Raw genomic sequence first — 18,797 nt, forward strand, 5'->3', positions numbered from 1 at the left:
CTAAGATGTGGTCACATGACCTGACCAAGAAAACATTTAACCTACTCAGATACATGAAATTAGGACAAGGTCAGTTGAATCCTGTTTTTAAGACATGAATACCTTGCAAGGATCCAATTCACCAAATGAAATCACTTGGAATATGATATATAGATAAATAAAGGCAACGCTGTTCAATAGTCATAAACCGATTAAACGATAACATAAAACGTCTGTTAGATTTTGTTGTATGTTTCAATAATATACGTTCTCCCGGAAAGATGCTTTACCACAATGCATGATGAACATAGATGTGTTAATATCCAACCAGGTATTACTTAAAACAAAAGGAGAACGGATCTTAGTCTATAAGGAAAGTAATGTTAGCAAAGTTCTTTTTCCTTCATTGTTTAAGCATATATTAGGCCTATGGTTTTCTCGTTTGAATTGTTTCAAATGTCGTCATGTCAGGGTATTTTATAGTGACTATATGGTATGGGTTTTGCTGTTGGGCTTTAGTGACCTACAGTTGATCAAATGCACATCATCTGGACTCTTTTGGATAATTTTCTCATTAATCATTCCATGCACATCGTATAATTTCTTTATATGAAGGGGAAACAACTCTTAATTCCGATGCCGATAAATAATAACACGCCAAAAAATCGATACCTTAAAATTATGGTTTAAGAAGCCATTTGATTTATTATAATTTTATAACTAGATTGGAACCTTTTACTGTGACATGTGTAAATCTATATAAAATATATAACATCCCTGCCAAGGTAAGAAAGGAATATAGGGAACACAAATCCCATGAAATGATAGAAACATATCATATATCATATATAGGATCCGTACATTAATTGCCAGTATACAATTGCTGGAAGACCTCGACGGGTGCCACATGTGGAGCAGGATCTGCTTACCCTTCCGCAGCACCTGAGATCACCCGCAGTTTTTGGTGGGGTTCGTGTTGCTCAGTCTATAGTTTTCTATGTTGAGTTGTGTGTACTATTGCTTATCTATTGGTCTTTTTCTTTTTTACCCATAGCGTTGTCTGTTTATTTTCGACATATGAGTTTGAATGTCCCTCTGGTATCTTTCGCCCCTCTTCTAGAAGCAAACCAAAGATTTTACACCTGATAAAAGAATACGTTGGTCAAACTGGATGACTTTTCATTCCAGTGTGTGCCCTTCCAAAGAATTTAAAGGAATCATATGGTAATAATTTGTAAACATATCCCAGATTATCCAACATCAAGGACAAATAATAAAGTATTTAAAAAGAGAAAACAATTAATATATATATAATTCTCTTTATATAGATTTAATCTTATTGGTTTAACCTACTCGGATACATGAAATTAGGACATGGTCAGTTGAATCCTGTTTTTAAGACATGAATACCTTGCAAGGATCCAATTCACCAAATGAAATCACTTGGAATATGATATATAGATAAATAAAGGCAACGCTACTTTTTTCAGCCATGGCGTTATTTTTCACTTATTGGTTTGATAATAATTCTCTTATTATAATATAGTATTTTAAAAAACTGTTTTATATACTATAAATAGACCTGAAAACTATGTCTCTTTAAATTAAAGAACAAGGACAAAATGAAACATATTCTAAAATTGAAAAACATTGTATAAATCTCTTAATATACTTCAACGTTTTATTAAATTCCTGATTAAATAATTTCTATAGTTCTACAAATTATAAGTCATGTTCTTCAAAAAGACTTTACTATAGACGTAATTATCTTGAAGTAAACTTTGCTTATCATGAAATAAACTTGTGGAACTTGAAGTACATATCTGAAACTTAAAGCAGACTATGTGTAATTTGAAGTAGACTTGTGTAACTTAAAGTAGACTATGTGATATCTGAAGTTGACTTGTGTAACTTAAAGAAGACTGAGTAATTTAATGTAGATTATGTGTAATTTAAAGTAGGCTATGTGCAACTTGGAGAAGATAATGTGTAACTTGAGATAGACTCTGTGAACTTGGAGAAGACAATTTGTAACTTAAAATAGACTCTGTGTAACTTAAAGTAGACTCTTTGGAATTTGAAGTAGACTTGTGTAATTTAAAGTAAGACTCTGTGCAACTTAGAGAAGACTCTGTGCAACTTAGAGAAGACGATGTGTAACTTTTAGTAGACTATGTGTAACTTTAAGTAGACTCTGTATAACTTGAAAAAGACAATGTGTAACTTAAAGTAAACTCTGTGTAACTTAAAGTAGATTCTGTCCAACTTGAAATAGACTGTGAGTGAATTGCAGGAGTCTTTGTACCAAACATGACTCTACAAAGAACAAAAAGTACTTCCTGGAGTCTTATGATAGGTATGTATATGATCTATATGCATGGTGCAAGACTCAGCATTGGCTGCATTTGTAGACAAATAACTGGTCTAAGTAAATCAGAAGTGTCACTTTGACTCACTAAGTGGTCAAAAGAAGGATTCCTTTCATATTTCTCCTAAAATGATGCTGTATGTCAGAAGTATTCAGTGAGTCCAGCTATCACTAGGTTTGTAGTGGTTTTTTTGCCCCAAATATTCCATTGCTTTATCTTTTACATGTGAATAATATTAGTGGTAAAAACCCACTGCAAATACCCATTTTCTAATTTTTGGTCTGAACTGGCATGAGATAGAACGCATGGCCTCCTGCACTGGAGGGTGAGCACACTTATTCCACTAAGGCAGTCAACATATTTTTGGAAATAAAATGGTCTTTTAAACATGTTAAATCAACTTAATTATTTTCAAAGGTTTAATTCTTGTATACAAGTATTTTCTGCACATATCTAAAATATATAAATTAAAACACATTTTAATTTACAAATTGAAAGCACCTGACAATAAATATCACAAATATCATCCATTTACACAATATTGAGGGTCACAATTTGTAAAGTGGCCAGTTATGGTACTCTTAACAATGTTTTACTCAAATGTACAACATTAAGATAGCAAAAAATCTTAAATATTTAATTAATCAACAATTAATATCATAAGGCATAGTTTTAACACAAGTGTTTGTGTAATTTCCATTGTGGAGAAAACAGAGGTATAAATACATGCTTTTTTTTTTTGGTAAAATGTAAATAAAGATTAATTCTATAATAAGATTTATCCTTTTCCTGACCTGTTGATTATTTATATTTAATCAAAGTGTGGTTCTTTAGATCTAAGTTCTTCACTGGTTTAAATTTGATTATGACATCAAGTTAACTTGCCTTTCTCTATAATTCCTATTGTGACATCATGAAAAAAAGGTGACATGCCTGATAATGTCACATATAAAGGAACACATCTTTTTGTGGATCATTCCAATCCAAGAATTAAGTTTGTCTGCATGGCATCTAAAATTCATTAGAGGAACTGATTCCCCCGCCATACCTCATGCAATAAGATATTTATCCAATCTTGACAGTTAAATTTTAAATATTTAAACCCTCGTTGAGCCTCATGTTTTAAATTTGAAAATTTGACTGTCTCGACTGGATAAATATTGTATCACACTCGATGCAGTGGTAGAATCTATATTTTATACATCTCTATATAATGTAACTTTGCTTAAGACTTTTTTACATATTGAACAGTCAAACAGAGAAAACCAATGAATTACAATACAGAAAAAGTTAGTTTTATTAAAAAAATCAAAACACAGTTGACAATTCTTAAATAAAGATATAATCCATTTTGATGAGTTTTTAATTTTTCAAAAACAATATATTATGAATAAAAAAAGTTTAATAGCTATAATATAAACCATATTTACCTCATATATATTGATTTTAGGCTTTTTCATAATCATCTTATTTAAAAAAAAATATTTCAGACTAATTGAATTCATTATATTTTCCCAAAAACAATTTGATAAATTTGCAATGTTTCACGACAATGATTGTTTTCTTTCAAAGAATATATAACAACCTTTCAAACTCTGTAAATAACAAATTAAATATTCAACTTTTGTTGTGTGACTTTCCAGACTACTGTAAATTCATTCATTTTTTTGGGTACCAATTTCTATGGATTGAGAAAAAATTGTATTTTCGTTGATATTGGATTCAGTGGTTTTACAGAAGTCTAAAAATCAAGCATATAAAATATTTAAAGTACTTTTTGAACATTTACACTGGAAGATAAGCAACCAACAATCAATCCAATTTTGATTATTTAAATTTGTTGTTAATGTTTACCATAAAAAATTCGGGGAAATTAGAATCCCATGAATAAAAATAAATTAACAGTAATATAAATATAAATGACATAAAACATATTTTATCAGTCACTATTTCAACAAATAATGCCCCCAAAAAACATATAACAAATAATGAAATAATGATAGTGTGGTCCTTCAAAGGCTTAAATGCAAAACAACATCTCAGGTTCATTTGTCTTTCTTTCATATCATTAATCCCTAATGAAAAGATCAGTCCTGCCTATAAAACACTGAAAAATATGTTCACAAGCTGTGCACAATGCAGTTAACATTCAAAACAGCAAAAATAGTAGGGTACACCATGCACAGACTGATCCAGTTTTGGGGGGGGGGGGGTTGGAACCTCCTTTTTTTTGACGATCAATGCTTTTGAATTGGGACATATGGTTGAAATCCCCGCTTTATCCTGGGTTGAAACCCCCCCCCCCCCCCCCCCCCATCCCCTAAAATGACTGGATAAGCCCCTGTCATGTACACAAACACAATTTTTTTCGAAATGATGATCCACATCTCTCCTTAAAGTTAGAGTGGATATGTAGTAATATCCACATAACCCTTAACTGGTGTATCAACACAATAATCTTGCACTGAATGATATGTATTTTAATATATCTTCAAACATTCTCTGTCTTTTTTGCATCAAAAATAGTCACATTCGAATCTATTTTCTAATGAGATGAATCAATTTGCAATGTGACTTCTTTTGGTATATGCTGTCTCGCATATATTCTCAAGAGCTATCAAGGAATCATTTGATTCAAGATAGTTTTTACAAAAATATTCATATTCTTATATTACATGTATAACAAATATCTATTGAAATGAATTCATTAGTACTATGATAATTCATGATAATAAAACAACTGCTTTCTTTCACTCATTATACTTATAAATGTAAACATGATCTCTAATCATCAATTTCATATATCTGACATCCTTTCAATCTGCACTGATAATTTGAAGCTAATGATTGACAAAATGATTGATAAAAAGACTAGTTCCTCCTTCTTCCTGCCATAATGTAACATCGTTATGACGTATTAACCACTTAGTGGCCGACAACTATAATATCACATGTTTAGATCTAAATGGGCACAAAATGTATTCATAATCACATTTCTAAGGTGGACAGTTGTCAATGGGCATAAAATGTTGTATTGACCGTCAATAAAAATAAATCTGGGTCCCATGACCAATACTCATTACTCTCGTAAAAGTCCAGAAATGAATACTGTGATTCCCTCTCTTCTATATATTGCTGTAGTAGCTGAAAAATAAAAAATTAAATTAGTTTCAACTTTCAATAACATTGCATTATAAATACCATAGAAAGTTTGATATCATATTTAAGGCTGGATATTCATACTGTAAACACGGAAATTTTCGCGGCAGTTTTATTTTCGCTTTTTTCGCGGTAAGAGTTGAAACGCGAAAATAAAACGACCGCGAATATTTCAAGGAAATCCAAACACGAATATGAAGACCATACAAGAACCTACATGACGTATGTCAATAGGGTATGTAGATGGCTAATTTAAGATATCGGTTTTACAGACGACAGATCTATACCGCAAAACATAACTTTATTTCTAAAGGAAAGTCAGTGTTAGATATCAAAACTTTATCTCATGATAGTCGTAATTAATCCAAGTGGAAATTACAGATATTGCTAAATAAACAACTATCGTTACAGTTATATTTTAAATGATTACCCATTTCGGTTGCTTCGCGGATCAATCAGATTAAAATATTAACTAATAAGTAATTCTGTCAGCATTTAATTCACTCTTAATTAGGTCATTCTTCTTTGTTTATTGTGATTGTGTTTTTACAAGCAAACATGACTAATAGTTTTAAATGTGAACCGACAAAAAGGAATTTTGATTGCTTTTATCACTTGATTTAAATACATTTATTAACACTGTACAGTTTCCAAATCATTTAAGAAAAAAACGTATATAGGACATCGACCTGGAAATCGCGAATTCAAAACGGTGCGAATCTAGATTTTGTTGGTAAATCGTGAAAAAAAGACGGTGCGAAAATTTTCCGGTTTATAGTATTAGGGAGGTTCTTCATTTCTCTCTTCTTTATTTTTTTGTCCATCTGCCTATTATTATCTTTTCTTTATATTCTAGCACCCCATTATTTTCTATTCTTGTTGGTTTTTTTTGTCTATTTTTGTCTATTCTTTTTTTCCCTCTTTTTTTCTGTACTTTTATTTTATAAGGCCCATCTTTGTAGGTCACTTAGCAAATGCTTAGTATTTGAGATCTGAACTTGGACATACAACTTAATAAAAATCAAGATAGCATAAAATATAGGTAGACTGTGTCAGACCTCAATGGACCTAATTTGTGTGGGAGGCTGACAAAGGTACTCTAAGTCAAATGATTGCATTTAGATCTTATTTGATAAAAACTATTTCTTTTAAGATTTATGTGTAGTTTGGTTGCTGTCTTATAGGCATATACATGTACTCAACATTCCATTGTCCTGAGCAATCAACAATCAATCAATCAACATTTCATTCATTAGCAATCAAATTTCAAATGCACAGATTTTAAGTTGTATGCCTGCACATGCTACGTCATATTAAACAATAATTTCACTAAGAATAATTTTAAAGTGTCACATACAAGTCATGGTTTGTATTCAAACTGTAAGTTTTCTGTCAAATTAGAAATGAAAAAAAAATACATTAAAAGTCCCTGACCTAGGCTAGTTCCTACATATGATATCTACTTAGGATAAAACCATAAAGTTAAATGCAAAGTTTGATCTGGACAAGATTATTGCATCAAAAGGGAGATAACTACTATATTCTTCAGCGATATATATATATATATATGGCATGTTATAATATAGGAAAGGATGAAATGTATTTTCTTTAATTTTTCATTGATAAAATTCCACCTTAAGGTAGATGGGGTGTCTAAATTATAATCCATAGAATTTTTTAATAATTTGCCAAAACGTAGTTTATATCATGCTTTTTAAAAAAAAATAATAAAAAGAATAGGTCACGGGGCTTATTTTCACGCTACAGGTTGTGCAAAATTGACAGATTTTGTATAGATTATGCATGGAAAACCCAATTTTCTGCCATAAAACGAAAACTAAACCATAGAATTTTGAGATAAAATATGATAAGATAGCTCTAATATTATGCTTTCAGATAAGAAAAAGAAAAAATTGGGTCACGGGACCCGTTTTCTTGCTACATAAAAAAATAGGTAAATTCCTAACACATTCTATTGTAAAAGTAACTTTATCTGAATTATCTGCCCTTACATTTGAGTTGCCTCCCCTTATGTGGCAAAGTTGGAAAAAATTGAATCAAACAAAAGTATTCTGTTTTTTTGTAAAATACAACCATAAATATGATAAAACATGTCATTTTCTATCTTGAAATGAAAATTCTTACACATGAATTACCTACTACTCTCAAAATTTGCACATTTTATTAAAGATCTAGACCGATTGTTTTCTGGTATTTCAAAATCAAAGATGGAGGAAGACACCCTATCTACCTTAAGCTAAAATAGTTTTTTTTTCAGTCCTCTAGAATGAAAATGCAATCACATCATTTATCATGTTTATAAGTCAATGTCATTCACATTGCCTAGGAAAATAGGACAAATCAGAACAGACATTGACAGGCATGACAGGTAAGCTATAAATATGGTCTCACAAGCATGAGGAAATTGAACTTTTGAAGCCAGTAAACTGACAGTATTCTTTTTTTCAAAAAAAGATAATCATGATAATCTACAACTATATTTCTTTCCTTAATTTGACCCTAAAAAAAAATATAAGTATTCTTACCTCATATGATCTAAGTGATGTACCAATCTGCAGAAAAAACATGGCAAAACAAAATGTCATTCCACATACTGCAAATAGTCGTAGTAAAATAAAATCGTCCCGTAAAAATCTGAAAAAAATTTGACAAATTGTCATTTCACATGTCACATTGACAAATATATTAAAGTGGTACTGGTGTTGGTAAGGGTCTTTTTTGGCCCAAAATATTAAATCCATTATTTCAAGAGGTAAAGTGTCATAAGTTGAGTTAAAATGTCATGAAAGTGAAACAAATTTTGAAAATACTTTCTAATGAAACAATTACCTTTTACTACTACACCAAAAACATGCCATAAGGGAGCAACCATTTAACTTCAAGGGGGAGGGGGAGGGGGGTTATGGTTTTTTGTCTGAGCTAAAAAAAATTTAGTTTTTCGACGCTATCAATCAAATTATTTTTCTAAAAATTGAACACTATTCTGAAATCTGGATTCAGAATATTTTTTTTTGTCATCTGCTTGACCACAATATTTTTTTTCATCAAATTGGGGATCAGAATATTTCTTTTAGGAAACCTTGACAATTCAATAAAAGAAGAATACCCTTAACTAACAAAACCATTCTTCCTGTTAGCACACAATGTTACTTTATACAAGCTTTTCCCACAATTATATGTTAAACAATCAGAACGTACTGAAATCTGACAATCATGAAATTCAAAACACCAAAAAAATCAACCAAAAAGTTACAAATACCAAAACAAACGGGCACATTTTAAACATTTTCCCACTCAATCTGATATGATACTCAAATTCAATAAACCCTGCTGTTTTCATAAACCAAGGACAAACATCTAAAACTAAAAGTACATTATTATTTTCATCAACAACATTGTAATTCATGTAATTGTTATCTTTAACAACAGTGTCAAAATCAGTGCTACATAATAAAGGCTGTAATAAATATAGACACTCTTGTAAACACAGGGGAGAATTTTTCCCTACACAATCATTGGAACCAGTGTCCATAATAATACACTAGGGGAACTAATGACTCGCTTATAAATGCAGGGAACAAAAAATCACAAATATTACTAAACATGTCTGTCTCATTGCAGAAGATATTCCAAACGAATTTGGGGATGATCATACAGTAACAGTCGCCTGCATTTGCAGGGGAATATTATCAACAAAAAAAATAAAATACATAATAAAATGTGGCTGGAATATGCTATCTGCTTAATTAAACCACATGCTCAAACTAAAACCCGGATGAAGTAAGAAGGGGAGGCAAATCTAATACAAGGCGTTATCAATTAGGCACAATGAGAGTTGCCTCCCATTGTACACCATTAGTAAAAAAAAGTGGAAGAATGCTCCCTTCTCGACTACTTGCATCAATTTTCTTTTGCCTCCTGAGCTATGTTTGTAGTGCCCGTAAAATAAAGCAGTGTTTCTGTAACAAAAATCCAGAAACTAAATTTTTATAAATAAAAAAAACTGGGGGAGGGACAAGTTTAGAGGGGTGTGCGGGGATGAAAATACACCAATTAATTTTAATTAGCCTTTAATACTAGTTTTATATCAACTTTACATTTGGGATTGGAATATTTAAGTTGGAAAATATGTTTGCATTCATTAGAAACATCTTTCTTCACTGTTTCTTGGCAAATTAGTAAAAAGCAACATGTAAGCTATTTTTTCATTCATTTTGATCATGAAATGACCATGTAGTATGATGAGGGGGGGTCGGAGGGGTCCTGATCCCGAAATCCCAGACTTAAAAACATGAAATCCCGAGGTCCCGCATTTAAAGAAATTTAAATCCCGACATCCGGAAATTCGAAAAAAGAATTCCCGGATCCCGAAAGGATCAATCCCGAAATCCTGAGCTTAAAATCACCCGATCCCGGAGTCTTGATAAAGGTCCGACCCCCCCTCTATGATGTACATGTACCCCCATTTGACATAATCAAAGAGCCTTAAAAGGTTTTACAAAATACATCGACTACATCTAGCTCTGCACATCTGTATTCTGTATTCTGTAGGTGTCGCTGTTGACACTGGATTGTCTCTCTTGTAAAATATTGAAGTCTCGCGTGTACAAATTATTTTCACTCTTGTAAACAACTCACTTGTACTTTAATTATACATATAGGTGGCAACTGTATTAAAATATTAAGAAACAAAAATGGAAAAAATAAGATTTAACTTTTGTTTTAAGAAAAATTAAAAATTTATTAATCAAATCTGCGCGACTCTCGGATAAAATCACCCAACAATCGCATTAGTGTTTCTCTAGAGACTGAGTACGTTGTCGTTTTTTTCTATTGACAATAAAAGTTCTAAATCAATATGTACCGATCCTGTGTTAAAAAATATATCATGTATAAGTTTTTGTCTAGCCTCTTCATAATTTTCACAAAAAAGTAAATAATGTTCCACAGTTTCTAATTGTCCACATTCACACTTTGGATCTACATTTGAATTGATTTTGTTTTGGTAATTTTTTAGTGGTAGTATCCTGATCTTAAATTTCTAATAATTTTTGATGTTTTATGGTCTGGAAAATCAAGTGTTAATTTTTCATTGACATTATGGTGGAAATTGTAATAGAATCTTCCTGTATCAGAATTGTCCCAACGATGTTGCCATTTTTTATTCACTAAAATCCTTGCTGCTGTTTTTATATCTTGTTTTGTTACGGTAATATGGGCTTCTTTTTCAATTTCATTTGCCTCTTTAGCTGCTTCTTTAGCACATCTATGAAGCGTTTGATATTTATTGCAGAATTTAACCCTCTTGCTGCCGGAGAGACACAATTCTTGCAAGCACCTGTTCTGTTCTGTATCTCTTTCAAATAATTTATGGTATACAGTATTAACATTATTAGGGTTAGTCCAAATAATTATGACGTCTTGCAAGGCTATTTTAATATTTTTCTGTCATAGAAAAAAATTAAAAATAGCCTTGCAAGACGTCATAATTATTATGTCATTAGGACTATATTAGGGTGTGAAATCATATATTGAATAATGTTGTAGTTGGATATTATACGACACAGACATTGAGCTTCGATATTTTTCTGGCACAGGAAATGCAACCATATTAAATACACCTTATCGCTATTTGTCCGCCATTACTGGCCATCACACAGGTTCCCGTAAAATTTTGACGTCACAATACAAAATATCTGACGCCACAATGGAAAAGTGATTGTTGTATGACGTCAATAGTTCAAGCGGGACAGATTCTCGGGTCAGCCGGGAATAGCGATAAGGTGTATTATTAGCAGCATTGCCAGCAAGGCCAAAGGTTCAGGCAAAAATTTTAACCATAACATACATGTACATGAAAGATAATTATTAGTACAATAATCACAGTGCACATGCTGAGGATAATCATACATTATATTTCCTCATATTCATATAAATAACATTTAATAATACTCGAGTTTTATTTTTACTCAAATGTGTTTTCTGTTGTTTCCTGGTTAAAACGTCAAATTACGTCACGACGATATTTCGCGGGAATATGTCACATGACTAAGAAAATGGATGTGGATACCATTGACACTGGCACTGTTTTGCTGACAGGTATAAATTGCTTCTTTAAAAAACAATAATAAATAAGTGTCACATCTGCCGATCTGGGTGAGGGCAGTGCAAGTGTTTAAGGGAATCTGCAATTTGAATCTGTCTGTTTGATGTTTTATAGCGAGAGGTGCTCACCGCCAATCGTTTTTTATCAATGACCAAAGTCGAAATCCGTCTCTTGTCTCAGCATCTGACTCTTTTTCGTCCTCACTGCTGGCCACATCGTCCATAATTTCTTTTTCAACTTCGATTACCGCCCTTTAAAAACAAAATTCTCTGGCTTTTTCCCAATGGAGATTGAAAGTTTACGTTGTCCCCCGAAGGTGATTTAAGTTCATGAACTCCTTCTGTGGTTCATTTCAGACACAACATGTCGGGAGATCACAGGCAATTTTCTACGGTCCTTGGAAAGGAGCAGAATGGAGTTATACAGCCAATTCTTACTGGTAAACATGCACAAACATACTGCCATTTTCATATTTGATATAATTTGATATTTTTTTCAAATTCTATTTGTTATGACAACATTTATTCAGATCAATAACTGTGCTAAATTATGTCAATTTTCATTTTCTCTTCTTTTTTTATAGTTTCACTTTCGTTTTTGTAGGAAATAAAAGTAACTCTGATATATCTGATATTTTTTTACAACTAAAGCAAGTCAATATATTGTTAAATGCCATTCAGTAGAATTTATTTGAGATACATGTTTCTTCATGTTGAAATTGCATACTGTTATCAACAAATTGCTAAAAACCAACTTTAAGCATTGATTCGGGCTAGTGAAAATTTTCAGAAAACTTGTTAGATATATAGAAGTATTTTCTAGAAATGTGTTTTCGGGATAGTCGCAATAATCATAAAAGTTTTTGACACAGATAATCAATACAAATTTCTGATTTACATAAATGGTCCTTGTGAAATTAAATTTATTTTCTCTGTAACTTACATGTATGACATATTTATTACACTGCATCATCAATATATATCTTATCCTTGTTATCATAGGGTAGGGTTTGTCATTCTCCATACATGTACAATGTAGGTTTTATGAAAATATTCTTTACATGCAGCAGCAGTTATTTTTCCTGATAACTTCAATATTTTATTTTTAGCTTTGAGATTATATTTAATAAATGATGATGATAGATGGCTGTTTATTGTCTAGAGGCAAATTAAATGCATAATTTAAATAAGGAAGGGAACATGTGCATATGTGCATGTGAAAGGAATCGTGTAAATATGAACTCTGTTTGTACTAAACCAGCACACAGAGTTGGAATTTAAACATGCTAGTTCACAATGTAACAGTCCCCAGACTGAGAGGAAGACATGTCACCCTCCCGGACACATTATTCTAATTCTGAGCCGACCAGTCTCTGCTCTATCATACTCCTATATTTTCTGCGTGCTTTGATTCAATACAGTATACTTTGAATCTTGGCGAAATAATTAAAAGTAACACAATATAAAACCATTTCTTCTAGTATATTAAATGTACTACTCATATTTGTGGTTTCAGTCTTGAAATAAAGGTAGATAGCTCATACACGTATTTGCAATAAAAACTAATATTTGCAATAAAATCACTTGTTTAAGTTTTAATTCCCCAGACTTATGAATGTTTTTTTGATGTTAAGAAGTTCCACATTATTGTACATGTTGTAAGATCCTACAGTCGTTTGACTTGAATTTGATAAATGAAAAATATATATTTTATTACGAATGTATAAACTACATTTGCAGCTATCATGGCTATGTAATGCATGCATGTGCATGCACATGTACAGTTTTAAAATTCCAGCCAACTTCAAGTTGGCCAGATAACACTTTGATCTAATTAATTTATTTAAAATATGGTGTAATTAAGGGGGAAATAGAGTAGACAGTCCCAGATATTATATATTATAGCTATGAACTTCAGTAAGCAAGGAATTATGGAATCTACAAATAAAATACTTTTGAATTCTGGAAAATTGATAAGAAATGTATGATGAAAACTAACCCAACTATGGAGGGTTAGCCATGCATGGATGGCTAAGGTTCAGGTTACTTCCATTGATATTTCAGTATGAACTAACCAGAATGAAAAATTATTCCAGATTCAAAAAATAATTCCTTGTGAGTAGTAAAATTGTTTGTTCAAAATATGAAAGTTGAGAATGTTGAAATTTTTAATTTATTTTTGGCTGCTTTTGTCAAACAGCTATTATCATGATTATGTTTACACGAGGAACAGAAAGATACTTGTACATCATGTACATAGGGATTAATTGATACTTTGACCTATGACACAATTGACATGTTACAAGAACACTGAAAAAGATATTCAAGAATAAGCCTGATAAGTGGTAATGAAAATCTGAATGTTGGCATATTGATATATATATCAAAAGTTAAAACCATATAGAAATAACATATTGCTCAGACATTGTACTAGGTATTAAATGGAATTTGCAAAACATGCAAAAGGGGACCAATGTATTTGGGAAAAAAAAACTAAAAGAAAAGGGGATTTGATGGGGCCTGTGATAGGAATATTAGTTTAGCTTGTAATCTACATTTGTAAGTATGATTTTTCAGGACTCTTTTAGGATTGAAATTTTATGATGGAACAAAATTTGCCAGTGCCAGAATTTTGTCACATAGATGGCCTTAAAAGTAAGCATGTCTATGTGGTAATGTTCTCCCACACACCTAGTATCATTGTGAGTTTACCTTGGTTACGCTTGCTGCTACACTGTTCATTTTCTACAAAATACCTACTTACTTTTGCACACAATTTGCTGGTATCGCTATAGCCCGTCATAGTACCATGTTCACTGTATTTAGTCTGTATATATATCATGCCACTCTTTCTGCACATACCAGTACTCTAGCAATTACTCTTAAGGGGCCATAGGCATGGGCAATAGCAACATGATAGTTTTGCAAGTCAACATTTCTGCCCCTATATATATACCAATGACCAAACATTCATTTTGTACCCTCTTATATAAGTTGAAACCAAGTGCTCCTCGTGTGATCAACCCAGCATTACCATGATTACAGAACCTACATTTACCCATACATAAGGACATATATATATGTACCACATTGATTTTTAGTTAAATTTGTTTTCGTCTTGAAGGTTTATAAAATATTTGCCACTAGACGTTAATCAGACAACAGTATTGCAATCATTCAGTTTATATATACATGACATGATCATCATAATCATGATAATAGACATCATAGATGAACAATAAATTTCAAACAAAATATTTCTTTATTCTGTTGTCACGATAATAATCATGATAATGATTACAATAAATGTTTTGAAAAAGACAGTCAGATAGATATATACATGTATATATAACTTTTTTGAATACTTAAATGATTTGAGTTTCTGACACCAGCAATAGTGTATGTATTTATCAAGACCAGTCTGATTGAACAAACAATATGTTTTTAAAAAAGCAACCAAACTTGAATGGTACAGACTCTTGCTGGACAACTTTTCAAAAGGATTTTAATCACAGAGAACTTAATCTTCTTGTAATGCATATTTTAGGTGCTTAATTTCATTAATTTTGATATATATACATATATATATATATATATAAACAAGTCTAAATTGAAAACAACGTTCAAACCTATGATTGCGTTGGATAAAAACTGCAATTTTTATACGTGTGCATGCAAAACAAATTTCTTGGTAGAGTGGTCTAAATACAGCACAAACAACATTTTCCGAAAGACCAAAAAGTGAAAAAGTATATTTTAACAAAACGCATTTGACTAGCAGGTCGAACAACGGATGTTCTTAAACTCTGCTGACTGCCATGGCGATTGCCAAATAAACGGATCACCAGATGTAAAAATGGATCTTAATTTATAAATAAAATACAAAACAGAAAACAAAAACTTGCGGAAAAGATGGTATACCGCAAACATGAGGTGCAAAAATTTGTACACCATATCCGGATTTCAACAATTAATGTCTCTTCAGTGATGTTAGGAATCGAAACGGTATTTGGAAGGCCATATAATTTACCTCAATTTGGGATTGACTCTTGAATTTTGAAGAGTCAAAATAGGATGAACAGATCATATAAGCCCGAAGGCAAATATAATACAAGCCCAAACGAAAAAATATAAAGAAGTCTAAATTGAAAACAACGTTCAAACCTATGATTGCGTTGGATAAAAACCGCAATTTTTATACGTGTGCATGCAAAACAAATTTCTTGGTAGAAGGGTCTAAATACAGCACAAACAACATTTTCAAAAAGACCAAAAAAGTGAAAAAGTATATTTTAACAAAACGCATTTGACTAGCAGGTCGAACAACGGATGTTCTTAAACCCTGCTGACTGCCATTGGCGATTGCCAAATAAAAGGATCACCAGATGTAACAAAATGGATCTTGACTATTAATTTAATACCAAACAGAAAACAATAAACTTGCGGAAAAGATCGTATACTGCAAACAAAAGGTGCAAAAATTAGTACACCATATCCGGATTTCGACAATTAATGTCTCTTCAGTGATGTTAGGAATCGAAACAGTATTTGGAAGGCCATATAATTTACCTCAATTTAGGATAGACTCTTTAATTTTGAAGAGTCGAAATAGGATGAACGGATCATATTAACCCGAAGGCAAATATAATAAAAGCCCAAACGAAAAAATATAAACAAGTCGAAATTGAAACATGTATAAATACTATGTTAAGATTGAGTATATAAATTATGTGTTAAAGTGCCGTTTTATCTCCATTGAAAGCCAAATTTGAGGTATTCAGATCATGTGATAAAATAATGAAAGATTTTAAGTATCAGGCCTACCACTCTCGTGGGGAAACCATGCCCCCTTTTCCCCCTTATAAGTCAGGAACACTGGTAGGTCTGTGGACTGTTAATAAGCAATTAATTAAAACGTGCTGTTACTATTACTTTTTCACTTTTTTTAAATTCAATATAACATATAATACTAAATTACTAATGTCCAGTCAGTGAATTATGAAACAGTCCTGTATTTTAACTGCCTTCAAAAGTAAATTGAAATTAACTAAGTTCATTTTAACATGTTTAATTTTTGTACAAGTGATTAATGATAAATCTTTTATTGACAGATAGTCAACAAGACCTAAATTCAGTTGTATCAAGCACATATAGATTATAAAGATCTACATACATGACATTATACATGTTATATATACATGATATATAATGTGATAAACTTTTATTCATTTCACAAATATGGTACAATATATAATGAATTGGACCACATGTGTAAATTTTATACATGTACTTCATGTGTACTTGTTGACTGCTATCAGTAAGGGTCATTACTTGACCAAGTTATTTTTCAAATTATTTTATAGGTAATTAATAAGAAAATTTAAATGAAATTACTCAGAAGAGCTATTTTGAATTACAATATTGTAACTGTAAATTCAGAAATTATTGCGATGTTTTTATTAATGCAAAAAATGTGACAGTATCAGGTTTGAAATTATGAAAATTGGGTTCAGAAAATCAGTAGTGGTATAATTTTCCTTCATAAAAGTTTTGCGATCAGATTAATTAGATTTAACCTTGGTCAAGGATTCATAATAATAAATGCACGCATTAATTTCTAAATATACAGTATTGAAAACATAGTCAATTATAAGCATTATCAAGCTTTCAAAGAGAGTCTGAAATAATTGTCTCAAATATAAGACATTTGGTAGTTGCTTCATTACTTTTTAAGCGCACTCAGCAAGTTATTTCTATAAGTTTGAATCTTTTTTTTGTGTTTGTTTATTATCTTTGTATTGTATGTGCTAGAAACATGGAAAAGTGCGCAAATTAATCCCTCGAAAACTGGCATTACTCTCAGATTCCAAATTTGAAAATCTGAGATCTGTTTTCAAACTGCACCTTAAATCTACAGAAAACAAGCATGCATCAGGTAAATGTCCAAAGTTTGATGTATACCCTAACATGTCTTAATTCGGAAATCACAATCAACCAGCTCATTTTTGAAAGTATGGAATACCATTGTAGCAAAGACCATAAGGTTCTAAAAGCATGAAAAGTGGTTTTTTTTGCCCCTTATATATTTTATCACCCCAGTATTCTCTAATCTCTATAATTTTGGTCCATTTTTACTCTTATTCATTCTCTATTTTTTGGTCCATTATGCTATTTGATTTGCCCCTTATTCTGTAAACCCCATCCAGACCAATATAATACTTCCATGGTATAAGTAATTAAAGAAAGAAGAAATGAAGGACCCACCAAGACCTTCATAGTAGTTATTCTGGAAATATTTTTGGTTTTATACAGAAATTGATTCTGAAGAGACTGCACTAGCCAGTCTTATAAGAGGTGTTTTAATACACCTAGGAGCCATTGAGATATATTGATTTTCTCCATTCTTCTTTAAAGCTTCACTAATACTGTTACAACACAGACTGCTTGCTCTGTGATTATATCGATACATGTAATACATTACTTATTGATTTAATGGAACACATTATTCAACAAAACAAATGTATGTTGACCTCTGGTGTGTGTAGATGTATTTTTTTTAGGACTTTTGGGTCCCTAACTCGTCAAGGTGTACCCCACAGCTCCACAACTTGTAATAGACAACCATCAAAGTCGCAGCCAGTTTTGAGGTTTTACATTTTTTTTTTTTTACTCGTCATGAGCTGCATGGCTTTTTAACATGTAGAGAAGTAAAACTTGTGAAACTTGATGGTTTTAAGTCTGTGGTCAAAAACATAATTTTGCTTTTAAACAAGAGCCTTGCATTTTTCTGAGCTGCTGAATACGAATCAAATTCAGTTTCCAAATAAAATTGTTTATAGTTCAGATTTCTGTAATTGAAAAGGAAGGGATTATGGACATCATGGACATATGGCATGCATCATGTGTATGAAGGTTAATCAATGTCCATGTACATTTTATATGTTTAACCTGCATGAGATGAGACAAAAAACTAGACATGACAAAATGGAAAATAAATGAGTAAAAAAAAAATCATCTGGATGACTAAGGGAGATAAGTACCTAGAGTTATACACCTTTGAATATTATTTTTTTCTTTGTTTGACCAACATTACATGTCAATGGGTTATTTTTCTTTCCCCAGTAGAAAGCTTTAGCAAAAATGTTCATATTGGTTAACATTTTA

General features: G+C 31.5%; 2 protein-coding genes across 3 annotated transcripts in view; one reads left to right on the forward strand and one right to left on the reverse strand.

Moving 5' to 3' along the window:
* Positions 1 to 4,879: 4,879 nt before the first annotated feature.
* LOC127732136 (uncharacterized) lies at positions 4,880 to 11,898 on the reverse strand. The gene is made up of 3 exons (XM_052241211.1): positions 11,763 to 11,898; positions 8,054 to 8,162; positions 4,880 to 5,492 (listed from the first exon to the last, which is right to left on the reverse strand). The coding sequence occupies exons 1-3, from the start codon at positions 11,855 to 11,857 to the stop codon at positions 5,361 to 5,363; spliced, it is 336 nt and encodes a 111-aa protein (XP_052097171.1). The 5' UTR covers positions 11,858 to 11,898; the 3' UTR covers positions 4,880 to 5,360.
* The window catches only part of LOC127732124 (nicotinate phosphoribosyltransferase-like), a 40,124-nt gene continuing 32,911 nt past the window's right edge, over positions 11,585 to 18,797 (forward strand). The window contains exon 1 of one of the 2 annotated variants that reach the window (XM_052241192.1): positions 11,585 to 11,627. In XM_052241192.1, the coding sequence (XP_052097152.1) occupies positions 11,585 to 11,627 (43 nt within the window). Of the gene's footprint in view, positions 11,628 to 11,950; positions 12,074 to 18,797 lie in introns of those variants that run through there. The other variant, XM_052241191.1, reaches the window with a different exon arrangement.

This window comes from Mytilus californianus, unplaced genomic scaffold (assembly GCF_021869535.1).
Source record: "Mytilus californianus isolate M0D057914Y unplaced genomic scaffold, xbMytCali1.0.p SCAF_22, whole genome shotgun sequence".
NCBI lineage: Eukaryota > Metazoa > Mollusca > Bivalvia > Mytilida > Mytilidae > Mytilus > Mytilus californianus.

Coding starts and splice junctions, on each gene's coding strand:
- LOC127732136 (XM_052241211.1), bottom strand. CDS start 11,857: ATGGACGATGTGGCCAGCAGTGAGGACGAAAAAGAGTCAGATGCTGAG. Junction 8,163..11,762: donor TTGATAAAAAACGATTGGCG/GTGAGCACCTCT, acceptor AATTTTTTTCAG/ATTTTTACGGGACGATTTTA. Junction 5,493..8,053: donor CATCACTTAGATCATATGAG/GTAAGAATACTT, acceptor TTTATTTTTCAG/CTACTACAGCAATATATAGA.